Below are 27,920 nucleotides of genomic sequence, written 5' to 3'. Positions count from 1 at the left end.
TACAATGGAATATTACTCAGTGGTAGAAAAGAATGAAATCGTACTATGTGTGGCAACATGGTTGAATGTAGAGGGCATTGTGCTAAAGGAAATAAGTCAGACATAGAAATTCAAAAACTGTGTATTATCTCTGTCTCAACACAAGAGCTTATACACACAGAGAAGAGATCAGTGGTTGTTGTAGGTGGCAGATGGGGACATAGGTGAAATGGATGGAGTTGGTCAAATGGCACAAACTTCCAGTTACAACATCAGTAAGTTCTGGGGATGTAATCCACAGTGACAACATCTGATAACACTGTGCTGTGTGTTAAAAGGTGTTGAGAGAGTAACTATTAAAGGTTCTCATCATAGGAAACACATTTTTGTTACATTGTTTGGTGATAGATGATAACTTGACTTATTTGGTTAATCATTATGTTGTTCAGAAAATACTATAATGCTAAAAATCAATTATATGTTAAAAAAACAACCCACACTCACCTTTATTATCATTCAGTTTTTAAGGTCAAAAGTCCAAAATATGCCTCATTTTATTAACGTTTAAGGTGTCTGAAGACCTGTGTTTTCTTTAGGGGGCTGTAAAGGATAATCTATTTGTTTGCCTTTTCCTGGTTCTGCACGATGACAACACTCCTTAGTTTTCTGCCCCATCCCCATCTCCAAAGTCGGCAATGGGGGAGCAAGTCTTTCCTGCATCACATCACTTCTGGCCTTCCTGTCTCACAGTTAAGGAAATATTACTTTGGGCCCACTCAGATAATCCAGGATACTCTCCTGCTTCATGCTTAGCTTATTAGAAACCTTAATTTCATCTATCATCTAATTCATGTAGCCTATGTTCACAAATGTTGGGGTTCAGTAGGTGGACACCTTTGGCAGGCCATTGTTCTGCCTGCCACATTATGTGACAGGATTTTGCCCAAAGACATGTCTATGGAAGTCCGTTAAGTGGAACTTTTGGAAATCCTATACTTCTTAATTTAAACAAGATTTTTAATTACAAATATCAATATACATACTGGCATAATATTGAACGATGAAAGCATAAAATTGAGCAAACTATGGCAGCTGTGAAAATACACACTGCAACATTCTGTTTATATGAAGTTCAAAATAAGCAAGAAGTAACCTATGCTATGAGAAATCTGGAGAGTGGGGAGTAGTGGTGACTGGAATTAGGCACAAAGGAAGCTACTGTGTGGCTGGACATGTTCTATTTTTGGTCTGAGTTATGATTACAAGGATTATATTAGGCTTGTGAAAGTTCATTGAACATGTAATGTGATAATTTTTCATGAGTATGTTGCACTTCAAAGACATAAAATAATCCCTTTTCATACTCACCAATACTCCCCATAATTCCTCCCAGATTTCCTGTGTGGCTGACAGACGGTGTTCTAGAGGTACAGCAGCCATTCTGTGTGACCACGAAGACAAAACACACACACAAGGAATCATGGTGCATAAAAAATAAGACTCTTTCTTTAACAATTTCATGAGACTGTCAGAGTAGCCTCGAACTCCCTCCCTAACTCTACACCTGTGATTTGCAAATAAATAAAGGTTTAATTTATTGAAGTCTTTAATGTGGCAGAACATCCCTTTAAGCTTAGTGCCAACCCAAACTCAACACACCGTTGTAATAAGTGTATCTGTGTTTTTGTAATTGCTGCACAGAAATGGCTCAATGGGTTGGAGCATCGTACCGAACACCAAAATGTTGCGATTCAATTCCTGGTAGAGCATATGCTAGGTGAAAGGTCTGATCCTGGTTGGGGCACATAGAGAAGCAACCAATCAATGTTTCTCTGTCATATTGATGTTTGTCTCTCTCCCTTCCCTCTTTCCTCTGTCTGGAAAATGAATAAACATACCCTAGGGTGAGGACTATTTTTTAAAAAGCCTTAATAAATAAGAAGAATCTGGAAGATAATTATTAAAATACACCCCCAAAATGCCATAGGGATACCGAATGAAAAATTTACGGTTTTTTTGTCTGCATAAGTAAATACTTAGTGGTCACAGAACCTACCATTAACCAGAAAGGAACCTGGCATGGATGGGCACTTGTGACATCACTTACTGCCCTCCCTGCTGGGTACCTTCTGGTCTCCAGAGATTCTCCTCTCTCCTCAACCTTTACATTCAGGCTATTCACAGTGGAACTTATTCAGCAACACCCCCTCTTCTGTCAAATTCCATTCTCTGTTGTATCTGCATTTTAAATGCCAGCTCTTTCCATCAGTCACCCCACCCCCAGCAAATAAAAGTACCAGATTGGGAATCATTATGAATATGTGAAGACCATGACAATGAAACTGAAAGCACTGTCCACATGAGGAAGCCCAAAGAGATGGTGCAAGGAAAGGAAGAGCCCCCTAGCTGTGTTAATCCAAGAGTTCAGTCTCTGGACTCGAGAAGTCTGGACAGAAAGTTTTATTATTTTTCAGATTAGAAACTGCAAGATGGTGGGGGGGGGCAGGGGTGGTGGTGTTCATATATGGAGCTGTTTGACCCTCTACGGAAGAATTCCACATCTGCTCATTAAACATATTTTTACTCTCACATTTTTCTCTAAGATCATTCAGTTTGAGGTGGGGGATGCAGAAATAAAATGACTGAATTGAAATTTACACAAGTGCTAGGTAGACTGTTTGCAGAGTTGACCCCAATTCTTTCTCTGTTTGCAGTCTTTGGCCACGTGACTGTGAAGCTCCTCCCATGCAAAGGCCGGGTCTATTTCTCCACCTTTGAAACCGGGATGGACTATGAATTTTTATTTGTTTTGTGCAATAAACATGGTGGAAGTGACAATGTCCTTTACCAGGCCTTGTCATTTCGGCTGCTCACACTCAAATGCTGGCAGGGCTGTGTAAACATACCAGGTGGGCTTTCCAGAGGAGGGGACATTCACACACAGCTCACTTATCCCACCCAAGGCCTTTCTGGATCATTCCCAGAACCTGTGCCCCTAATATATAGCAAAGCCCAGCCAAGGAAACCAGACATACCCCAGCTGACCCATACCTGACTACAGAATCATGAGGAGATAAGCAGGATCAAAACACCTCCCCACTTTACAAACCTTTAGAAAATAAAGGAATTATATTAAACTGTTCCCATTTGGGGCGGCTCGTTATATAGAAATAACAAAATGATATTATAATATAAGCAAACAGAACTTAGGGCAATTATAATATTCTGCTACTTGCTTTTAGCTTTAGTACTGATGTTGGAGGACAGCATCCACAATCCTGCTTTTACTCAGATATATTTCAGATAACTGCATAAACATGAGTCCACTGACGTTCCCTTTCAGGCAGTCAGAAGAGGGTGGAATGACCTGCACGTTTCTGCAGGAAAATTGGTGACCCCTTTTCACATGACTTGGCAGGATTTTAACTCCTGCGTGATTCATTCTTTGATCATAAAGACTGTAGACATCCTGAGCATAAACGAGATATATATTGTATGATGTTCATACCAGTCACTCACTGTGTCCTAGGTGGAATTGTAAATGTTAAAAACAGGAGACATTTCATTAGAACATTAGAAGGAGTCATATTTGTATGGAACATGTTGAAAGTTTTCAAGCACAAACACTCCATGTCATTCTTCACCCCTCACACATGGATATCATATTGCACACTTCAATGAGTAGATGTGTACCATGAAAAATATTTCGTGGAACAGTAAACAGTCTGCCTCCTTTTTGTTTCATTATATGTAAGGTCATCTGTTACATGTTACATGAAACTATTTAGTAAAATTATATTTCATAGTAGACCCTTCCTGCACAAATGGATTTTTTACTGAATTTTTTCCAGGGGCTATGGTAGGCTATGTGGACACACAGCTGAATAACAGAATGAAGTGTATAAAACCAGGAGACCAGTTATAAAAAATACAAATATCTTCAAATCTACATTATCAAGAAGTGTAGTAAAGGTGGTGCTATAGAAAATAGTAATGACCATGGACATGAAAACTGTCCTCTGAGATGCTTCTTTTTTTTTTCTTTTTTTTTTTAAATTTATTGTTATTCAATTACAGTTGTATGCCTTTTCTCCCCATCCCTCCACCCCACCCCAGGTGAACCCACCTCCCTCCCCCCCTCCAACCTCCCCCTTGGTTTTGTCCATGTGTCCTTTATAGTAGTTCCTGTAATCCCCTCTACCCACTATCCCCGCCCCCACCCCCCACCCCCGCCCTGGCTATTGTTAGATTGTTCTTAACTTCAATGACTCTGGTTATATTTTGTTTGCTTTTTCCTTCTATTGCTTATGTTCCAGTTAAAGGTGACATCATATGGTATTTGTCCCTCACCTCCTGGCTTATTTCACTTAGTATAATGCTCTCCAGTTTCATCCATGCTGTTGCAAAGGGTATAAGCTCCTTCGTTCTCTCTGCTGCATAGAATTCCATTGTGTAAATATACCATAGTTTTTGGATCCACTCGTTTGCTGATGGGCACTTAGGTTGCTTCCAGTACTTGGCTATTGTAAATTGTGCTGCTGTGAACATTAGGGTACACAGGTTCTTTTGGATTGGTGTTTCAGGGTTGTTAGGGTATAATCCCAGCAGCATAATTGATGGGTCAAAGGGCAGTTCCATTTTTAGTTTTCTGAGGAAATTCCATATTGTTTTCCACAGTGGCCTCACCAGTCTGCATTCCCACCAAGAGTGCACGAGGGTTCCCTTTTCTCCACATCCTCTTCAACATTTGTTTGTGGATTTGTTTATGTTGGCCACTCTGACTGGTGTGAGATGGTACCTCATTGTGGTTTTGATTTGCATCTCTCTGATGGCTAGTGATGCTGAGCATCTTTTCATATGTCTCTGGGCTCTCTGTATGTCTTCCTTGGAGAAGTGTCTGTTCAAGTCCTTTGCCCATTTTTTCATTGGGTTGTTTGTCTTCCTGGAGTGGAGTCCTGTGAGTTCTTTATATATTTTGGAGATCAGGCCCTTGTCTGAGGTATCATTGGCAAATATGTTTTCCTGTACTGTTGGTTCTCTTTGTAATTTGGTGCTGTTTTCTTTAGCCATGCAGAAGCTTTTTTATTTTGATGAGGTCCCATTTGTTTATTTTTTCCTTTATGTCCCTTGCTTTAGGGGACATGTCTGTGAGGATGTTGCTGCGTGGAATGTCTGAGATTTTCCTGCCAATGTTTTCCTCAAGGACATTTATGGTGTTACAACTTATATTTAAGTCTTTTATCCATCTTGAGTTTATTTTCGTGTATGGAGTAAGTTGGTGATCGAGTTTCATTTTTTTGCACGTAGCTGTCCAGATCTCCCAACACCATCTGTTGAAGAGGCTGTTTTTGCTCCATTTTATGCTCCTGCCTCCTTTGTCAAATATTAATTGATCGTATAGACTTGAGTTTATTTCTGGGCTCTCTATTCTGTTCCATTGGTCTATGTGCCTGTTTTTATGCAAGTACCAGGCTGTTTTGATCACAGTGCCCTTGTAATACAGTTTGATATTAGGTATTGTGATCCCTCCTGCTTTGTTCTTCTCTCTCAAAATTGCTGCAGCTATTCAGGGTCGTTTATGGTTCCATATGAATTTCTGCAATGTTTGTTCTATATCTGTGAAATATGTCATGGGTACTCTAATAGGGATTGCATTGAATCTATAAATTGCTTTGGGTAGTATGGCCATTTTGATGATGTTAATTCTTCCAATCCATGAACATGGTACATGCTTCCATTTGTTTGTATCTTCCTTAATTTCTTTCTTCAATGTTGTGTAGTTTTCTGAGTACAGGTCTTTTACCTCCTTGGTTAGGTTTATTCCTAGGTACTTTATTTTTCTTGTTGCTATATCAAATGGGAATTTTTTCCTGATTTCTGTTTCTGCAGTTTCGTTGCTGGTGTACAGGAATGCCTTTGATTTCTGGGTATTGACTCTGTATCCAGCTGTTTTGCCAAATTCATTTATTAGGTCGAGTAGTTTTTGAGTGGAGTCTATAGGGTTTTCCATGTACACTATCATGTCGTCTGCAAACAGTGACAGTTTCATTTCCTCCTTTCCAATTTGGATGCCTTTTATTGCTTTTACTTGTCTGATTGCTGTGGCTAGGACTTCCAATACTATGTTGACTAGGAGTGGTGAGAGAGGGCATCCTTGTCTTGTTCCTGATCTTAGTGGGAAAGCTCTAAGTTTTTGTCCATTGAGTGTGATGTTGGCTGTAGGTCTCTCATATATGGCCTTAATTATGTTGAGGACTGCTCCCTTTATTCCCACTTTGCTGAGTGTTTTTATCAGAAATGGGTGCTGTATCTTATCGAACGCTTTTTCTGCATCTATTGATATGATCATGTGATTTTTGTCTTTGCTGTTGTTGATGTGATGTATTATGTTTATTGATTTGCGAATATTGTACCATCCTTGCATCCCTGGGATGAATCCCACTTGGTCATGGTGGGTGATCTTTTCAATGTATTGCTGGATGCGGTTTGCTAATATTTTGTTGAGAATTTTAGCGTCTATGTTCATCAGCGATATTGGCCTGAAGTTTTCTTTCTTCGTTGTGTCTTTATCTGGTTTTGGGATTAGGATGATGTTGGCTTCATAAAAAGAGTTTGGGAGTCTTCCATCAGTTTGGATTTTTTCGAATAGTCTGTGAAGGATAGGGGTTAGCTCTTCCTTAAATGCTTTGTAGAAATCTCCTCTGAAACCATCTGGTCCAGGGCTTTTGTGTGATGGGGGTTTCTTGATGACTGCTTCAATTTCCTTTGCTGATATTGGTCTGTTCAGGTTTTCTGCTTCTTCTTCATTCAGTTTTGGAAGATTATATTTTTCTAGAAATGTGTCCATTTCATCTAGGTTTTCAAATTTCTTAGCATACAGTTCTTCATAGTAATTTCTTACGATCCTTTGTATTTCTGTGGTATCAGTTGTAATCTCTCCACTTTCATTTCTAATTCTGTTTATTTGGATCCTCTCTCTTTTCATCTTGATGAGCCTACTTCAAGGCTTGTCGATTTTGTTTATCTATTCAAAGAACCAGCTCCTGGATTCATTGATCCTTACAATTGTGCTTTTAGTCTCTATGTCATTTAGTTCTGCTCTGATCTTGGTTATTTCCTTCCTTCTGCTTGCTCTGGGCTGTCTTTGTTGTTGTTCCTCCAGTTCTTGTAGGCATAGGGTTAGGTTGTTTGTTTGAACTGTTTCTAACTTCTTAAGGTAGGCCTGTATTGCTATGAACTTCCCTCTCAGGACTGCCTTTGCTGTGTCCCATAGGTTTTGGGTTGTTGTGAGTTCGTTTTCATTTGTTTCCAGGAAGTTTTTGATTTCTTCCCTAATCTTGTTCTTGACCCATTCATTGTTTAATAGCATGCTATTCAGTCTCCATGTTTTTGAGTGTTTTGGGTTTTTATCCTTGGGGTTGGTTTCTAGTTTCAGACCCTTGTGGTCAGAGAAGATGCTTGATATGATTTCAATTTTCTTGAATTTGTTGAGGCTTGCTTTGTGTCCTATCATGTGGTCTATGTTTGAAAAAGTTCCATGGACACTTGAAAAGAATGTGTATTTTGCTTCTTTGGGATGAAAAGCTCTGTATATATCAGTTAAGTCCATTTCCTCTAGGGTATTGTTAAGTGACACAATATCTTTGTTGATCTTTTGTTTGGAAGACCTGTCCATTTTTGATAGTGGGGTGTTAAAATCCCCTACTATAATTGTGTTGCTGTCAATATCTTTCTTGCAGTCCTCCAAGATTTTCTTTATGTATTTGGGTGCTCCTATGTTGGGTGCATATATATTTACAATGTTTATGTCTTCTTGGTGGATTCTTCCTTTGAGTATTATGAAGTGACCTTCTGGATCTCTCTTTATGGCCCTTCTTTGGAAGTCTATTTTGTCTGATATGACTATTGCTACCCCTGCTTTTTTTTCCTGTCCGTTTGCTTGGAAAATTTGTTTCCAGCCCTTCACTTTCAGTCTGTGTAAGTCTTTTGTCCTGAGATGGGTCTCTTGTAGGCAGCATATGTGTGGGTCATGTTTTCTTATCCATTCAGCTGTTCTATGTCTTTTGATTGGAGCATTTAATCCATTTACATTTAAGGTTATTATCGATAGGTAGTTATTCATTGCCATTATTTCCTACGTGTGTTCCTCTCTCTCTCTGTTTTCCTTCTTTTCCTTAAAGCAGTCCCTTTAGCATCTCTTGCAGAGCTGGTTTGGTGGAGCTGTATTCTTTTAGACTTCTTTTGTCTGGGAAACTCTTTAATTGGTCTTCTATCTTGATTGAGAGCTTTGCTGGGTAAAGTAGTCTTGGTTGCAGGCCTCTGTTTCTCATTACTTGGAATATTTTTTGCCATTCTCTTCTGGCTTGGAGCGTTTCCATTGAGAAGTCAGTTGCTAACCTTATTGGGGCTCCCTTGTATGTTACTTCCTTTTTCTCCCTTGCTGCCTTTAAGATCCTCTCTTTGTCTTGGAAATTTGCCATTTTAATTATGATGTGTCTTGCAGTGGGTCTCTTTGGGTTCCTCTTGCTTGGGACTCTCTGTGATTCCTGGATTTGGGTGACTTTTTCTCTCCTCAGATTAGGGAAATTTTCCATCATTACTTTTTCAAACAGGTTTTCTATCCCTTGCTCTTCTTCTTCTCCTTCCGGTATTCCTATTATACTGATATTGTTACGTTTCATGTTGTCCTGCATTTCCCTGATTGCCTCTTCATTCTTTCTGAGCCTCTTTTCCTTTTATTGCTCTTTCTGGGTGTTTTTTTCTACTTTGTCCTCCAGCTCGCTGATCCGATCCTCTGCTTCATCAAGTCTGCTTTTTATTCCTTCTACTGTGTTCTTCAATTCAGAAATTGTGTTCTTCATTACCTCTTGGCTCTTGTTGATATTTTCTATTTCCTTTTTCATGTTGTTATAGTTTGCAGTGAGTTCATTGTAGTTTCCTTGTAGTTTCTGGTAGTTCTCTTTGAGCTCAGAGAGCTCAGTGAGCTTCCTGATGACCATTGCTTTGAACTCAGTATCTGATAGTTGACTTGCCTCTTTTTCAGTTAGCATTCTTTCTGAGACTTCCTCCTTTCCTTTCATTTGGGAATTGTTTCTTTGTCTTCCCATTGTTTGTGAGGCTTTTCTTGTTGGCCTCTGCTTCTTAAATTGCTCTATTCTGACTCCCTGTGTTTATGATATGAACTTCTATGGTAGAATGCCAATGGGATTCGGTGGTGCTGTCTCCTTACTCTCCTGTTCTCACTGGTCTTGAGCTGACGTTTATGTGTTTAACACGGTCTAACTCTAGTCTTTTCAGCACTCCAGGTTTTGTTGTCTCACCTGTGGGAAAAAGAGAAAGGGGGGAAGAAAGAAAAGAAAGAAAAAAAACAAAACAAAACCAAGATGGGAAGGAGGGAAAAAGGAAATAGAAAAGGAGGAAAGGAAGGAAGGAGGGAAGAAGGAATAAAGAAAGATCGGAGGCAAGATAAGAAGGAATTTTAACAAAAATTAAAACATAGAAATAGATAAAAGAAGGCAGGAAGAAGACATAAAACTGGTAAAGGATGGGAGGAAGAAGGAATGAAGGAAAAAAAAAAGAGAGAAGAAGAAGGAATTCAGGGGGAAAGGAAAAAAAAAAAATCTTCTGCTGGGTTTAAACCCGTCAGGTTAGTTCTGCTGGTGTCCTGTCTGTGCAACAGTAGGGGGTGGTTGGAAGGATTGGTTTCACTTTTCTCCCTTCCTGGGTCACACTCTTCGCTGTTGTTCAGCGTACAGACTCCCCTATCACTGCAGCTCCCCTCTGCTGGGTATTCTGCCTTTGTCCTAGAGAGCTAGTAGGGCCTGCAGGGTGCGCAAGTGTTAGGTAGGCGTTGTAGGTGTGGTCCCTGGCAGGCAATCAGGCCGTTGATCAGCCAATCCAGCCGCTTTGGCTTGGGACGCGTGCGGGCCTAGCAGGGGGATCTCGCTGCTTTGGGTTTGTGATGCTCTCAAGCGGCTTTGTGCTTGGAGCGCACAGCTGGCGGATCCAGCCGCCTGGGCCTGGGGCGCTCGCCCGTGGCTTTGTGCTTGGAAATCCCGCATCCAGCCGTCCTTGCGCTTGGTGAGAGCGCAGCCTGCCGAGCCAGCGGCCCTGTGCTTGGGGGGCTGATCCAGCCACCCTGGGCTTGAGTCTCTCGGGCGGGTGGGGCCGCCCTGGGACCGAATCACGCGGGCACTTGGTTCTGAGGTTTTGGGCCTGTGGGTGGAGCAGCTAGCCTCTTCTCCAGATGATCTCAGAGGTTTCAGGTGTGGGCGCCCGTCCGGGGTTTCACGTATGGGCCCCTGTTCGCGAATCTGCGCATGCGCGTGCGCGACCGGACCTCAGGTGAGCACCGTGGCTCAGGAGCTGCTTATCCCGCTCGCAGTCGAGGGGCAGAGAGGGGAGGGGCGCCAGGGGCCTCGGCTGCTACCGAGAGTTCTCTAACTAGCCCCTGAGTGTCTCTATTTTCTTTTTCTTTTTGAGAAATTCCTCCTTTTCAAGCCCCCCTGGTCCAATCAAGCACCTGGCTGCTCACAGCTCAGCCTGGCCCTCTCCCAGGACTCCTGCAGCAGCCCATGCGCCTGGGCTGGCGCTTCTGCAGCCCTTGTATCGCGCGGTCCCAGGTCCTGGGGACCTTATTGTCCTTAAGCACTCTTCTTACTGTCAGATCTTTCAATGTCCTCTATCTTTGGTCTCTGATCTTCGTATATGCTGGAATACTGTTGGCTGTTCGCTCTGCTCCTCAGATCAGCTAGGTCTGAGATGCATCTTTACAACAAAATTATGTAAACACCTCAGTATCCAAGTGCAGTTTAGTACGTACAAGTACTATAATTCATGACAACTTTTTTTAGTAAAACAACAGAAATATTACTTGGAATGACATATGTCACAAAAGAATAAATTATTCTAATATAGTTTATGTTAACCCATGAGATACATGAGAACTTCTAATTACGTATGGTCCCAACATTGTATTGACTTGTGTCAGAACTGCCTGCTCTGCAGATTTGAACATTCTTGGGCACTTCTTCACCCACGTACAGTTGACCCTTGAAAAGCCTATATGCCAAGAAATCTTTGGAGGGCCCTCTTTATGTCCTTGTTCCTGAGACTGTAGATGAAGGGGTTCAGCATGGGAGTGACTACAGTGTACATCACTGAAGCTGTTGCAGTTGACTGTGAGCTGTGGGTACCACCAGAGCCAAGATACACGACTAGGCTCGTACCATAAAATAAGGAGACAACTGAGAGGTGAGATGCACAGGTGGAAAATGCTTTATACTTCCCCTGAGCTGAGGGGATTGCAGATATGGAAGACACTATCTTAGAGTAAGAATAAAGGATCCCAGTAAGGGGACCACCACCCAGCAGCCCTGTTGAAATGTACATCACCATGACATTAGGAAAAGTGTCAGAACAGGCAAGTTGGACCACCTGTTTGAGTTCACAGAAAAAGTGGGGGATTTCCAAGTCTGAGCAGAAAGACAGATCCAACACCATTAAGCAATGTAACAGGGAATACAGGGCACTCGTGATCCAGGACACCAGAACCAGCAGTCCACAGAGCTGGGAGTTCATGATCACTGTATAATGCAGGGGATGACAGATGGCCACATACCTGTCATAGGCCATGACAGTAAGGATGAAGTCATCCAACCCTACAAACATTACGAAAAAATACATCTGGGTGATGCAGCCTGCGTAGCTGATGGCTGTGCTCTCAGTCTGGATGTTCAGCAGCATCTTTGGGATGGTGGTGGAGGTGAAACAGATGTCTACCAGGGACAGGTTGGAGAGGAAGAAGTACATGGGTGTGTGGAGGTGGGAGTCTGAGCTGATGGCCAGGATGATGAGCAGGTTTCCCAAAACAGTGATCAGGTACATGCAGAGAAAGAGCCCAAATAGAAGGGGCTGAAGTCCAGGTGTCTCTGAAAATCCCAGGAGATGAAATTCTGAAACCTGTGTAACATTGCCTGGTTCCATTCTGGCGCAGGTGACTACCACAAAATAGAAGCAACTGATAACTAATTTTCACATTAGCAAGCATTAGTAACTGAAGTAAATGCTACATTTATATTTTAGAATCCAAAATATAATTTCCATATTTGGTGTAGAATCTGTTTGTTTTTAAGGTATGTCCTGTGCCATTGCTCATTAGAATTTCTTCTTCTAACATCAACCCAATCTTTAAAAACAATGTATATTGCTGTTTCATTTAGGATGTAGTTCAAGTATTTGAGGAATATACTCATATATTGACTTTAGACCATGTTCCAGGAAATGTTCAGAGTACAGGCTGCTGAAAAACAAGAGTCTCTAGAAACCAATCATAGTCAAAGAATATGATCAAATAAATACAACAATACAACATAACCAATGGGGCACATGTTATAGAAAAGGTAAATCACATTAAATGCAGAAAGTTGATAGAGGTTGTTCTTTTTGTCAAGACTTCCAACAGGCAACACACTAACAGGCACCTCAAAGAAGACTAAGTGGGAGACCAAGAGGGAGCAAGGGTTTTCCAGGCAGCAGGAATAGACAGTGCAAAGGTCCTGAGGAGGATGGCAGTTTGGGAAAATCAAGGCTCACACTGAGCCAGTGTGTCGGGGGCAGAAGAGATGGTGTCAGGTGATATTAAGAAACACAGGGGCCTGCATGCTCTTGTTGAAACTTCAAGTCACAGGGAGTCCCCTTTGCACACTATGAAAATCTTGCACTTTATTAATCTGCTTGGAAAAGCATCCTGTGAACTGAAAAGAATTTCCTCCTTAGTCCCTTCTCTTCATGAAGTTCTGGCTCCTGTGTGATACGTCACCTTGGAATACATGGGTCCAGGTACCCCTGCTCTGAGCAGTGCTCTCAGTTTACAAGGCAGGTGCACACACACACCAGGTCTCCTCATGGGTGTGCTCTCCATGTTTATCCCACTCACTATTTAGGCTATGACTAGATACCACTCATCAGTCCATATCAAGTATCTTTTCTAAAAAGAATTTAGGCATACTACCTCAGTACTGCTATGGTAAGTGTGCACGCACAAATAAGCTTGGGGGTCCATACTTGAATGTCCATTTAAAGCCCTGTATTTAAAGAAACATAAATGTAGAGGGAGAGAGAAGAATAAAATGGACATGAGGTAGGAATATATCTATTGATAATAACTTTAGGTGATATATGAGAGATGATGAGGAGGAAATGTATTTGGTTTCTGGCAGTTTTCCAACCCTAACTACACTCCCTTGAAGTCAAGCAAAAATAATAAAGGACAAAAGATGTATTTATCCAAATCACAGAGGTAGTTATCTAAATATGGTGTGGAAACACCTTGTAGATTGACTACCTAGTGAAAAGTGATTAACAAAACAAACTATATTTTACAAAAGGAAATCTTTTTAATATCAAGCAGTAGAAGACCAGCTTTTCCTGTGCCTACTCTACAGTTATTTGACCACTGGGTTTTTATAAGGTTATAATACAGATGAGACAATCCCCTCCCTCACATTTCTCAAGTGGACTCTTTCTTTTTCTTGGACTTTGGATTTGGACCTCATTTCTGACAAACCAGTAGGCACTAATTCTGGTTCTGGTTTTCATCCAACATGCAAAGGCCTCCTCCTGGACCTCACCAATAAAGCCTGCACACGCCATACAAACCAAACTTTTACACTCAGTAACTTTCTTCATGTGACTTAAGCCCAACCACGTTATCATGCAAACATTTATTTCACCGTACTCTGCCTTCACTGTCACAATGGGGTGGTGGAAAGTGGTGGTAGGGAAATGGAGACAACTGTACTGGAACAGCAATAAAAAATAGTGTGGGCAGTTGTGTCTGTTGTCTAAATGGTAGGTAGAAAATAGACAAAGGGAGCATAAGTATAGTAGAGGAAATGTAGAAGGCAAAGAACTTTTATATGTATTACCCATGGACATTAACAAAAGTGGCAAATGTGGATGGGAAGGAGTGTGCCAGTTGGAGGGGTGCAAAGGGGGAACGTGGGAAACCTGCAATAGCACAATCAATAAAATATATTTAAAAACTAGTGTGGAGATAAAATAAGAAACAAATAAAAATAAAAACAGAAATTGATAATTGAAAAATAAATGAATAAAATCTGCTAAATTAAAAACAAAAGAAAACAATGCCAGATCTGAACATGCAGCGCTTCACCTGATTTGCTCACCTCTGTACTTTGGCAGATGTTGTGAATACCTGTGCACTTACCCACGAACCCGTTGAGGTGAAAGTGAAGTAATGAAAGAAATGACAGGGAGAATAAAACCTGATTGCACACAGTGACTTAACAAATGTGTTAAAGAAAATGAGGGGAGCATCAAAAAGTAATGAAAACAAGATATAAATACCAAAGTACATTCCTATTTAAATTGCCTAGGCATAGACACAGAAGGTAATGTATGATGTTCCCAGACATGGTGGCAAGCAGAGGCTCGGTGCAATTTGTTGGATGAATCAGGAATTCATCCTCAGTATATAAGTACATTTAACACATGGTAACGTTGTATTTCTGTATGTTTTGAGAGGTGGAATTGCTGAATAAAAGCTGGAAAAATAAACATCCACCTGCAAGAAAATGAAGTTGATCCCCTACCTCTGTTGTGTTACATAAAATCTGGGGGATTCCCTACTCACTGAAAGAGTAACCAGTCCTTTTAGGTGAACACAATGAAAGCTATATATTAATATTGATGTGTGGGCCAAACCACCCTAATCAGGTCAGAGATTAGGAATAAAACGACAGACATAATTCACAAATAAATGCAAAGCATTTTTATGGTCAAACATCCCCTAAGTCATTTGAGAAATAATAATTTTTATTTATTTTTCTTTTTACGTTCTTAATTTTTATTGAACTTATTGGGGTCACTTTGGTTAACAAAATTATATAGGTTTCAGCTGTACAACTCTCTAATAAATAACCTCTATCTTGTATTGTGTGTTCAGTGCCCCAAGTCAAGTTTCCTCGTGTCAACACTTATCCCCCCTTTACCCTCTTCTACATCCAACGACGATAAATTTTAAAAGTCATCTAAAAGCCTGACATGAAAAAATAGTAACCATATAGTAATATTCAAATTATTAAAAAAACATCAAATATGAATCCTTGATCAAAATCAGAAAAAGTTCAGCAAACACAAAAAGTTCTTTCACACCTGTCACCCTGGAGAAAAACTTAGTAAAATGTCACATTGACTGGGATGCAGACTTTCAAACAGGTAGCAAAGGGGTGATCTGTTTTTTCCTGGCAGAACTGTGGAGTGTTACAGCATTGGGAAAACAGACTGCAGGCAGCTGCACACACTACCAGCACCTGTGTCTCTAATGCAGGGCTCCTCAGTCTCTGCAGGAAGGACATTCTGGGCCAGGTCTTTGTCTGAGGTGTGGTCTCTCCTGGCCATGGCAGGAGGTTTAGAGCAACCTGGACTTTACTGACACCTCCCATGAGACAATCAAAAATGTCTCCAAAAATTGCTCTGTGTTCCCTGGGGAACAGTATATTGCCTCTGGTGGAGAACCAGAGATTTAATGTGTCAATCTCAAAATGTTTTCATATATTGTTATACTAGCAATGTAATGAGAAAGTCTACCTTAGATTTCAGTGTGACTAGCAGAGCCACACCACAGAATATTATGTAGACATTGAAATAATGAATCAGCATCTTACACCCTCTTTGACTGGAGAGAAGACCATAGGTATTTTTGAGTAGGAAGGAAGAGTGGATACATAGAAAAAACAAACAAACAAACAAACCTAAACTATACAACACGCAAAGAGCATTTTTGATGGGCCAGGATGCTGTTCATGCATCTGTACAAAAGCACATGAGTGTGTATGTGAGCATAACATAGGAAGACAAGTTTTAAAAAAAGAAACGAAGACCTTATGGAATACAGACTAGCAGCAGAAATGTAATTAGGTTATGTTTACTGATTACAAAACTATTTTATGAAAAATAATTAGGTGAGAATCAAATTAATTCATATTAAGAGAGAAAATAATAACTTAACAATATCAACAAGGGTCACTGATCTCAGAATTAATTGCCATAGAGTTGGAATTAAAAGAATGTTATAAAGAGGTTTATAAAATCAGGGAGAAATCAGTATCTAAGTCATAATTTCTTCTTATATAGAGATATATGGATTCAAATTTGCTTATGGTAGGTATAGGTAATCTTCAGTTAAATCTTTATAAAGAGTGTCTTCCATTTTAACAGGAAACTAGATAACAAAACAAACAAGCAAGCCAAACATAACCAAAGACACTGAAATTGAGAACAGGCTGACAGAGCCCAGAGGGGAGAGGGAAGGGTATTAAAAGGAAAAGGAAAAGGTTAAAGGGTTTGCGGGAACAATTATAAAGGACAAATGGACAATAATAAGAGGGTGTGAAACAGGGGAGGAAGGTGGATTTCGCTGTGGTGGGATAGAGGGGTGGGGAGAAAATGCAGACAACTGTAATTGAACAACAATAAGATAATTTTTTTAAAGCAATGGAGGGAATACAAAGTGACTGAGTGATAGATTTGAGCCCACACAGTTAATAAACACCCACAATTCTCCACATATATGTACATAAAAGGACTCAATGACAACAACAAAGTTGGTAGAAAAAAAACCTTCTCCATTACCTTATTTAAAATAAAGCAATAAAAAACAGGAATCAAGGCACGGTGACCTCACTCTGTAAATGTCTGAAATTTGCAGACAATTTCCAATAGAGGAAACAAATGAATAACTAACTTACAAATGTATTCAGGTCACAGGTCATGAAGTAATGGCAAAGTCAAGCTATTTAACACACCTCTTTTTACTTATCAAATAAATTCTCTTTAATTCTAATTGAAAATGCAGAGTGAAAGAAGATACTGTGGAATGTACTGCTCATGACCACCGTTGCAAGGTAATAATTGCAAGAAGTGTACTGAATATGGATCTGTTTCATCAATATGGAAACAGTGTTGAATATGCCCCATGATAAAAATAAAGAACTACCCTCACTTTACTGCGCAGCTCTCTACAGCTAGTACTCTATTTTCCTCCTCCCTTTACATGAAAAACTCATTGTACCTGTTCTACTTTCACTTGAAATACTTTATGCCTCCCACTGCCACCTCAATTGGGCTTCCTTCAGGGAGTAGTGAGCAATGACACATGTGTTGCTGACTTCAATGTTTACTTCTCTTTTTAGCATCCCAAACAAATCATGAACTAGTTAATAGGACAAGAAAACAACAATAGGCTGATAGCTGTCAAGAGACCTCAGGTGAATGTGCTTGGCTTTCACTCTCTGTGAGCCTTTCCTGGAGCACTTACTGCACACTTGGCCTCACCTGATCCACAGCTCTAAGAGGGCAGATTTCCAGTAAGAAAGTCTAGGCTCCTGGATGGATAACAATGGAGGCTGAAGCACTCTGCTCAGATAAGACAGCAGGAAGGAGGCAAGCATTGATCTCCTAGACAAACTTAGGGTTCCAAAAGCAACAACCAGGTCCCATCCAGCACAAGGTCACACACACTGAGAGGCTGGAGATAAGGAGCTATTTACAGCTCCCTATGTCTGCTCATTATGTGCATTTCCATCTTCTTCTTCCAACCTCTAATTGCATGGTTTCCCTGTGGGTCTGGACAGAAGGGATGGTTTTCCTGGAGATTCTATGTTCCCAAAAGACCAGGTTGGAGGTCCAGTGAATCCTGTTTTTCCTAGTTCCTCTCAAAAGGCCTGTGACTTCGAGAAGACTGACCATTCAGCACTTTATCCAAACCCTGATTTAAAATTTTTCCAAATTTAATACTGAGGATCCAGTCTGGATTAGAAAACTCAAATCCCCCAAAATTGAACTGTAGTAGTTACACAGCCCCTCATATCCACAGAAAATTGCTATTTTCTTTTCAACAAGGCAGGAGAACTAAGTTCCTTTGATTAAACCTTGAGGGTTACACAGTGGGCTTCATGACACATTGGCCAAGATAATTTGAAATTTCAACCTCATATCACAAGACCCGTCTTATAGTCCCTCACTATGAAATATTTGTTACTTATAAGAAATAGTTACATTTTTTTTGCACTACAATCTAATCTTAGAATACAAAATTAAATAGGTTCTTCCCTGTAGCCTCCAGAAGAAAGTGAACCCTGCAAATGTCTTGGTTTACGCCCATGAGACCTAAGGAATTGTAAGAGATTGAGTATGTTTATTTATAAATCACTGGTGTGGTAATTTCACATTAGACTTAATAATTGAAAACAGGTATTTAGCAAAAGGAATTTGTTCAGGTCATTGAGTTAAAATGTCTCATTTCATTCATTTAGCCTCCCCTGGGAAAAGGCATTTTGCATTGTATTCCCCGCTTACGTGGAAGACACATATAATCATTCAGTAGATATGCAGTCTCTCTGGCTGGTAGAGAATTTCTTCTTGCCTAAGTGTCAATGTTCTTCAAATTATATGCTTTTGAAATATTAATATAAGAAAAAGATTCATTTACATTTATGTGTAGATTTACTTTAAATCTTTGTGTCTAAATTTCTCCATCTGTAAATTTTATAGTAAAATTTTATTATGTTAAATTTTATATTCATTCTTTTCTTTTTTATCCTTTTCAACTTTCTCTTTAGTATCCTTTCAAATAGGAGATTATATATGGGTCTATGTTTGAGTGTATATATGTGTGTTTATTTGAAATAAAAATGTACACAAATAAATTTAAACGCATACATACAACTTTACCTGGAACAGTTTATTTAGAGGCAAGAAAACATCCACATCTCATTTAGTTCTTGCATCATTCATCTGAAGTTATGTTTGCTATTCTATTTTACCTTCAGAAATAAGGAAATTGGGGCTCAGACTTAACAATTACACTGAGAAGCCATTATTGGTTCTTCGGGCTCTTCTTGGCAACATGCTGGAGTACCACTTGACTACTCACACCCTGCAGTTTTTGGATTGGCATCTAGTCTTTCCACCGTGTGAGTTTCTTTCCGTAAATGAGATATATAATGAAAAGGAATTGTTAGGAGGAAAATTGGATCTTCTTACTGATACCAACATGGTAGATTTGCCATGGATGTATACAAAAACCTTTATTCTGATGATATTCCTCATGCTTTGAGAGAAAAAAGAACCACAGCTGTTGCACTGCTGTACAGCTTCAGGCAGAAACAGAACCAACTGTGAAGATGTTTGAAGATCCAGAAACTACAAAGCAAATATAGTCAGGCAGGGATGGTCAGATGCTGTTTGACCTCCTGGCAGACAAGCATGGTTTTAGGCAAGAATATTTGTACACACTCTACAGGTATGCAAAATTCGAATATGAATGTAGAAATTATTCTGGAGCAGCAGAATACCTTTACTTCTTTAGAGCATTGGTTCCAGCAATGGATAGAAATGCTTTGAGTTCACTCTGGGGGAAACTGACCTCTGAAATCTAATGCAGAATTGAGATGCTGCCATGGAAGACCTTACCTGGTTAAAAGAGACCATCGATAAAAATTCTGTGAGTTCTCCACTCCAGTCTCTTCAGCAGCGAACATGGCTCATTCACTGGTCTCTGTTTTCTTCCTCAACCCCAAAGGGCATGGTAATATTATTGATCTCTTCCTTTACCAACCACAATATCTTAATTCAATTCAGACAATGTGTCCACATGTTCTTCACTATTTAAGTACAGCAGTCTAACAAACAAAGATGTTCGAAAACACCAGCAGGTGCTAAAAGATCTAGTTAAAGTTATTCACCAGGATTCTTACACATATAAAGACCCTATTACAGAGTTTGTTGAGTGTTTATATGTTAACTTTGGGCTTGATGGAGGTCAGAAAAAGCTGAGGCAATGTAAATGTGTGCTTGTGAATGACTTCCTCTTGGTGGATTGTATTGAGGATGTTATTGAAAACGCTCATCTCTTCATATTTGAGCCTTCTTGTTGCATCCACCAGTGTATCAGCATTACCATGACTCCAGAGGAAGCTGAAAGGTGGATTGTAAATTTGATTAGAAATGGAAAACTGGATGCCAAAATTGATTCTAAATTAGGTCATATGATTATGGGTAACAATGCAGTCTCACCCTATCAGCAAGTTATTGAAAAGACCTAAAGCTTTCCAGTTCCATCCATGCTGTTGCAAAGGGTATAAGTTCCTTCTTTCTCTCTGCTGCATAGATTTCCATTGTGTAAATATACCATGGTTTTTGGATCCACTCATTTGCTGATGGGCACTTAGGTTGCTTCTAGTACTAGGCTATTGTAAATTGTGCTGCTATGAACATTGGGGTGCATAGGTTCTTTGGATTGGTGTTTCAGGGTTCTTAGGGTATAATTCCAGGAGCGGAATTGCAAAGCATTATGCTAAGTGAAATAAGCCAGACAGTGAAGGACAAATACCATATGATCTCACCTTTAACTGGAACATAATCAACAGAAGAAACAAGCAAACAAAATATAACCAGAGACACTGAAGTGAAGAACAATCTAACAATAGCCAGGGGGGAGTGGGGAGGGGACAGTGGGGAGTGGGGATTACAGGTACTACTATAAAGGACACATGGACAAAATACAGGGAGAGGGAGGGTGGAGGAAGGAGAGGGGTTTGGCTTGGGTGGGGTGGAGGGATGGGGAGAAAAAGCATACAAATGTAATTGAATTACAATAAATTTTTTTTAAAAAACAGAAGAAAAGACCAAAAGCCTTTCATTTAGAAGGCAGATGTTGGCCGTGAATATTGAGAAGAAACATATTCAAAATAGTGGGTCAGAGGCTCCTAGTGGGCAACTCAAGACTCTGCCTTCTATGGAAGAACTGTAAAGACAAGACCAAAAAAACAAAAAAAAAATTGTAAAGGAAAAATGAAATAATAAAACCATTATATAAATGGTGACATATATTTTAGAAACAACATATTGAGTATAAATTTTGGAGAATTTGAATAACATTGGCTGTTTCATTACAAAAAGTTTATTGTGCACTTTCTTGGCTTGTGCACAACAGTAAACATGAGGTATAGACTATAATTTTTACAACTTTTACACATCACATTGCATATTTGAATCATGTCCCAATTATAGTATACAATTATACTTCAATAAATTACCTGGAAGGAAAAAAAGCATAGCAGTGCATGGATTGGAGTAGGATCTAGAACTCAGGTAGCTGATTCACACTGAGAAATGGTAGAAGGTATCTCTTCTACCTGGGAAAAAAGCAAAGTGCTATCTAAAGAAGACAATAAATAAGCAAAATGAAGCAGAAACAAACTCATAGATACACAGAACAAACTGATGGTTACTAGAGAGGGAGGGTGTGGGATGGGGGAATAACAGGAAGGGGATTAGGAAGTATAAACATCCAGTTATAAGTCATGGGGATGTAAATGCAGCATAGGCAATAGAGTCGATAACATTGTTATAACTATGTATGGTGACAGATGGTTGAGACTGCTATAGCCATCACTTTGTAAGGTATATAAATATTGAATCCCTATGTTACATACCTGAAACTAATATAATGTTGTATGTTAACTGTAATTAAAAATAAATTTAAAATGTACAATTGGCAATAACCTCATAGGTGAGGCTAAAGTAATCACCATGGTTCTCTCAAGGTAGAGGAGGAAGGAAGAAGACAGATGATAGGTATCAGAGCAAGGATTAGAAATGCTACACTGCTGCTTCTAGAGATGGGTAAAGGGGAGTGATGTCAGAGAAATAGCAGTGTGAGACATCCACTTGGTCTCTCCCCTTCAACTGTCAACTATTTGAACTGCTATAATCTAACAAAGGATTTCCTGCTCAATGTACAGGTATGCCTCAGACACCAGCATATTGAAACATTAAATGTGGGCCAGAGGGAGCAAACAGGCGAGGCAAGAAGATATGATGGACCTGGAAATGGATACAGCACAGGGGCACAGCTGCGGCTATCAGACAGTTGGCATTCCAGAAAAAGAAAAAGAGCCATTGAGTCCTGCTGTCCTGTGGACTCCCAAAACTCACCTTCCAGCACCTTTGGTGTCAGGTTGTGGAGTACTTTATCTCCAAAGCTAAAAAAGGTTACTACAGCATCACTATTTTCCTTGAGTAAAGATTGCACTGTGTCACTGACCCCAAGTTGGGGTGCTGAGGGGATCCCCCGGGGTCCAAGTTCACCTATAACAAGAGGGCAAAATAAAAAAGTCAGTCTGGTTGCCCCAGAAAACCCCAACCCCAAGCATTGCTGCTACAATGACAGCAGCTACTGGGGTCAATTCTGGAATTTCACAGAGCTCAAAAACTGTAGACTCAGTGCCACATCCTAGAAAATAATGGCAGGATCTCTTCCTAGGAATCTGCTAGAGAAGTTCCACACATACAGAGATGCCTAGACACAGAAGGAACCCATCAAACACCATGAATAACCACGGTAATAAGACAGCTTAGAAAAGAAAATAAAAGTCTCCAGAAAGCAAACTTGAACACAGAAATATGTGCGAAAAATGACAGACATTTCAGATTGCAATACTGAAAGTACTCAACAAGGTGCAAGAAAATATCAACACATTATTATATTTCCCATTTTACCATTTTTAAATGTGAATTTAGTGGCATTAAGTACATTCACAACGTCCAACTATCACCGCCTTACATTTCATCACCCCAAACTGAAATCCTGTATCTGTGAAGCAATTACCCCTCATGTTCTCTTACTTCATCCTCTGGTAACCTCTTTTTCTTGATGAATTTGCCTATTGTCATCAAAGTATATCCACTTCACTTTTATCTATGACTTTCATATAATATGTTCATCACATGAAGAGAAAAACTTGATCTAGAATGACCTTTCCATAGGGTGAGACTGATTCTGGATGTCAGTGCCATAAACCCTGCACTGACTCTCCACTAATTTTACAATTAATCAACAATTGCGTACCCAGAATATAAGACTCTCTGTTATCTGGTGATTACCCACATAGTTAGGCTCGTGGTTCAGTTTTTATCCTCTGCCCCTCATTGTTCATTATGTACTACCAGCTATTTTTCATCTTCTCACTACACTTTAACACTTCATTATAATGCCCAGTTACTTTTCTGTAGCATTTTCTCGTGTGTTCTTATTTCCTTCTGCACATGGAATATAACTCCCCTTGTCCTTCAACTTTCAATGCTATTTTAGGCTGGTCTGTGAAGCTTTGGTGGACCTGCAGGAGGATTTGACTATTTGGGGATACTTATAACACGATTATAGTAACACTTGTAATGACAGTTTTGCATTTATTTATTGGACTTTACCCAAGATTAGATAGTGAGCTTAAAAGAAGGAACAGATTTTACTATTTTTTCTCCACAGAATATATTTTAGTGCTTACCATACAGTAATTGCTTAATAAATATTTGCACAGGCTGCAAAACCAGACAGTTGAGTGAGGGAAACAGATATGTCCTCCATGGTGGGAAAGGAGGAGCAGTAAAACAAGGGGAGGGAAGCTTCAGGACAGAGGCTGATGCCAGAAAAGACAGTTGGGAGAAAGAAGCCACTCTGGTAACCCAGAATCTCCCTCCAGACTCAAGAATAGAACATTTGTTGAGGGGTTCCTGTTCTATAGCCCCAAGAAAGGGCAGGGAGGAGGAAGCACTCATGTGACCTCTGGAAGAGACAACTGTGTTTCTCATAATCTGCGATTGGTAGAGTACACCTGAGCACTGAGTGGAAGCATTTAAGGGTTTCTGGGGCTTGAGGAGCTCAATTCCCATGTGCCACACTGAAACATTTTCTTTTGTCTTTCTGTTCCCTAGGAGATTTAATTGCCTGGAGGTAGGAGAGAAAAACAGAATGCAAACTTGTGCCAGATTAATCCTGGGATACCTCTTGGGGTTCTTATATCTTTGTCCTCTTTCTTCCCAGAAGGAGGTCACCACTCTTTAGATATGAATTCTATAACTATGCACCTATCAATAATCACTTTAAATGCTCTCATCAAAAGACATAGGGTCGCTGAGTGAATAAGAACACATGACCCAAGAGTCCATCGATAGATGATTCGGTAAAGAAGATGTGCCATATATATATAATGGAATATTACTCGGTGATAGAAAAGAATGAAATTGTACTGTGTGTCAACATGGTTGGACATAGAGGGCATTGCTCTGAAAGAAATAAGTGAGACATAAATTCAAATACTGTGTATTATCTCTGCCTAAACATAAGTGCTTGTAGACACAGAGAAGAGATCGGTGGTTGTCATACGTGGGGAATGGGGACATAGGTGAAACAAATGATGTGGGTCAAATGGTACAAATTTCCAGTGGTAAAATCAGTAAGTTCTGGTGATGCAATCCACAGTGACAACATCTGATAACACTGTGCTGTGTATTTGAAAGTTGTCGAGAGAGTAAATATTAAAGGTTCTCATCATAAGAAAAACATATTTGTTACTTGCGTGGTGATGGATGGTACCTTGACTTATTTGGTGAATCATTATGTTGTCCAGATGAAACTACTATAATGTTAAAAGTCAAGTATATGTTAAAAAAAAAACCCACACACGTTTATTAACATTCAGTTCTTAAGGTCAAAAGTCCAAAACATGCCTCATTTTATTAAAGGTCAAGTTGTCCGCAGAGCTGTGTTTTCTTTAGGGGGCTATAAAGGATAATCTGTTTGTTTGCCTTTTCCTGGTTCTGCAGGATGACAACACTCCTTGCTGCGTGCCTCGTCCCCATGTACAAATTCGGCAATGGGGGATGAAGTCTTTCATGCATCACACCCCTTCTGGCCTTCCTGTCTCAGAGTTAAGGAAATATGATTACTTTGGGTCCACTCAGATAATCCAGGATACTCTTCTGCTTAAAGCTTAGCTGATTAGAAACCTTAATTTCATCTATCATCTAATTCATGTACCTATACTCACAATTGTTGGGGTTCAGAAAGTGTACATCTTGGGGAAGTCATTGTTCTGCCTGGCACATTACGACAGGATTTTCTCCAAAGACATGTCAATGGAAGTCTGTTAGGTGGAACATTTTGGAAATCCTATAGTTTTGAATTTAAATAATATTTTTAATTAGAAATATCAATGTACAAACTGGCATAATATTGAGCGATGCAAGCATAACATTGAGCAAACTATTGCAGCCGTTAAAATATACATTGCAAATTTCTGTTTATATGAAGTTCAAAATAGGCAAGAAGTAATGTATGCTCTTAGAAATCTGGAGAGTGGGAAGAAGTGGTGACTGGAATTAGGCACAAAGGAAGCTACTACGTGGCTGCACATGTTCTATATTTTTGTCTCAGTTATGATTACAGGGAATATATTAGGTTTGTTACACTTCATTGAACATTTGATATAATTGTCCATATGTTTTTGCACTTCAAAGACACATAAAAATATCCCTTTCCATACTCTCCAATAAAACCCCCTTAATTCCTCCCAGTCTTACTGAATGGATGATAGCTTTGAGTGTTTGGAAGTACAGCAGCTATTCTGTGACCATGAGAACAAAATACATACACAAGGAATCATGGTGCAAAAAAAATAAGATGATTTCTTTAATAATTCCATGAAACTATCAGAGTACTGAACTCCCTACCTAACTCTACACCTGTGATTTGCAAATAAATAAAGGTTTAATTTATTGAAGTCTTTATTGTGGCAGAACATCCCTTTAACCTTAGTGCCATCCCAAACTCAACACACTGTTATAATAAATGTATCTGTATTTTTGTAATTGCTGCACACAAATGGCTCAGTTGGTTGAAGCATGATCCTGTACACCAAAAGGTTGTGGTTCAATTCCTTTAGAGCACATACTAGGTTAAGGGTCCAATCCTATTGGGACATGTAGGGAAGCAACCAATCAATGTTTCTCTGTCACACTGATGTTTGTCTCTTTCTCTCTCCCCTTTCCTCTCTCTAGAAAATCAATAAACATATCCTAGGGGAGGATTTATTTTTAAAAGCCTTGAGAAATTAGAAGAGTTCCAGAAGATAATTATTAAAATAGAGCCCCAAAATGCCATAGGGAGACCAAATGAAAAATTTAGAGATTTTTTTTCTCTGCATAAATTAAATACTTAGTGGTCACAGAACCTGCCCTCCACCAGCCAGGAACCTGGCATGGTTGGGCACTTGTAACATCACTTACTGCCCTCCCTGCTGGGTACTTTGCAATCTCTAGAGATTCTCATCTCTTTTCAGCCCTCACATTCAGGGTATTCACAGTGGAACTTATACAACAACCCCTCTTCTTTCATTTCCATTCTCTGTTATATCTGCATTTCAAATGCCACCTCCATCCAACAGGCACCTCACTCCCAGCAAATACAAGTACCAGATTGGGAATCATTATGAATATGTGAAGAGCAGGCCAATAAAAAGAAAAGCACTGTCTACATGAGGAAGCCCAAAGAGATGGTGCAAGGAATGGAAGAGCTCCCTAGCTCTGTTAATCCAATAGCTCTCAAGAAATCTGGAAGGAAAAATTTTATTTCTTTTCAGCCTAGAAATGGCAAGCCTGAGGCAGGAGCAGGGGTGGTGGTGTTCATATTCAGAGGCGTTTGACCCTCTAGAGTGGATGTTCTACATCTGCTTTATACATAGTTTTACTCTCACTTTTTTCTAAGATCATTCAGTTGTTGGGAGGGATGCAGAAATACAACTTGACTGAATTGAAATTTAAGTAATTGGTAGATGCACTGTTTGCAGAGTTGTTCCCAATTCCTAGTCTGTTTGCAGACTTTGTCAAAGTGACTGTGAAGCTCTTCCCATCCAGCGGAGGAGTTATTTCTCCACCTTGGAAACTGGGCTGGACTTAGGATTTTTTACTTGTTTTAGCCAATAAATATTGTGGAAGTGAGAGTATGCTTTGCCATGCTTTGTCATTTCAGCAGTTCTCAATCGGAATGCTGGCTCAGGTTTGTGAACAATCCAGGTGGAACTTCCAGAAGAGGAGGGGATATGTGGACAGAGCTCACTTATCCCAGCTAAGTCCTCCCTAGAACAGCCACAATAGCTGAGCCACTAGTGTATTAAAAAGCCCACCCAATGTCAGTAGACACCCCGTGGCTTACCCATAGCTAACTGCAGACTCATGAGGAGACAGGCAGACATCAGAATACCTCCACACTATACAAACTCATTGGAGATAAAGAAATTAACTTCCAGCCAAGATGCAGGCATAGGTGATACACTTTGCCTCCTCACACAAGTAAAGAAGGACAACAACAAATTTAAAAACAAAAAATAACCAGAACTGCCAGAAAATCAAACTGTATGGAAGTCTGATAACCACGATTTAAAGAAGAAACATTCATTCAGACTGGTAGAAGGTGTGGAGACAGCAGCCAGGAAAGAGAGGACCGGCAGCAAGGTGATGGTGGCAGACCAGGAGGTCCTACTTTTGTGTCCAGATAACCAGGAAGAATAACTGAGGAGCAAGACAGACCATACAAACCAGTGTTCCAGCATGGGGAAATAAAGTCTCAAAACCTCTGGTCATAAAAACCTGTAGGGGTTGTATGGTGGGAGAAACACCCAGCCTCACAAGAGAGTCCACTGAAGAGACCCACAGGGTCCTAGAACATACACAAACCCACCCACCTGGGATTAGCTCAGTTTGCTTGTGGGTAGAGAGGGAAGCAATTGAAAGTAGGGCAGGAAATGAGAAACACCTTTGTTCCCTCTCTGACTCCCTCCACCACATACTGCACCACAATACAGGGACCTGGGATGCCCTGTCCTAGTGAATACCTCACTATCTGCTCCTTACAATGTAACAGCTGTGCCAAAACAACAACAACAACAAAATATGGCACTAATGAAAGACCACATTAAATCTCCAAAAACATAACTAAGAGATGAAGAAACTGCCAACATATCAAATGCACAGTTCAAAACATTGGTAATCAGGATGCTCACACATATGGTTGAATATGG

At 39.9% G+C, this 27,920-nt stretch overlaps 2 protein-coding genes and 1 pseudogene across 4 annotated transcripts in view; 1 reads left to right on the top strand and 2 right to left on the bottom strand.

Moving 5' to 3' along the window:
• Positions 1-27,920, bottom strand: part of LOC112301497 (olfactory receptor 7A5) — a 167,028-nt gene that overhangs the window by 75,291 nt on the left and 63,817 nt on the right. The window lies entirely within an intron of this gene.
• Positions 10,971-17,538, bottom strand: LOC112301481 (olfactory receptor 7A10). Of its 3 annotated transcripts, none has more exons than XM_045192454.2 (2): positions 17,338-17,538; positions 10,971-12,277 (listed from the first exon to the last, which is right to left on the bottom strand). In XM_045192454.2, the coding sequence occupies exon 2, from the start codon at positions 11,962-11,964 to the stop codon at positions 11,041-11,043; it is 924 nt and encodes a 307-aa protein (XP_045048389.2). In that variant the 5' UTR covers positions 11,965-12,277; positions 17,338-17,538; the 3' UTR covers positions 10,971-11,040. The 3 variants fall into 3 exon arrangements, with proteins under 3 accessions (XP_045048389.2, XP_024412715.2, XP_045048390.2); XM_024556947.3 differs by having other exon boundaries at positions 10,971-11,978; XM_045192455.2 differs by having other exon boundaries at positions 10,971-11,909.
• LOC112301422 (eukaryotic translation initiation factor 3 subunit E pseudogene) lies at positions 18,911-23,787 on the top strand (annotated as a pseudogene).

This window comes from Desmodus rotundus, chromosome 9 (genome assembly GCF_022682495.2).
Source record: "Desmodus rotundus isolate HL8 chromosome 9, HLdesRot8A.1, whole genome shotgun sequence".
NCBI classification, from domain to species: Eukaryota; Metazoa; Chordata; class Mammalia; order Chiroptera; family Phyllostomidae; genus Desmodus; species Desmodus rotundus.
The sequence above is the reverse complement of the archived record's forward strand: the minus strand, read 5'-3'. Positions and strand labels throughout refer to the sequence as shown.

Bases quoted from the DNA above. Each gene is read 5' to 3' on its own strand.
- LOC112301481 (XM_045192454.2), bottom strand. From the start codon at position 11,964: ATGGAACCAGGCAATGTTACACAGGTTTCAGAATTTCATCTCCTGGGA.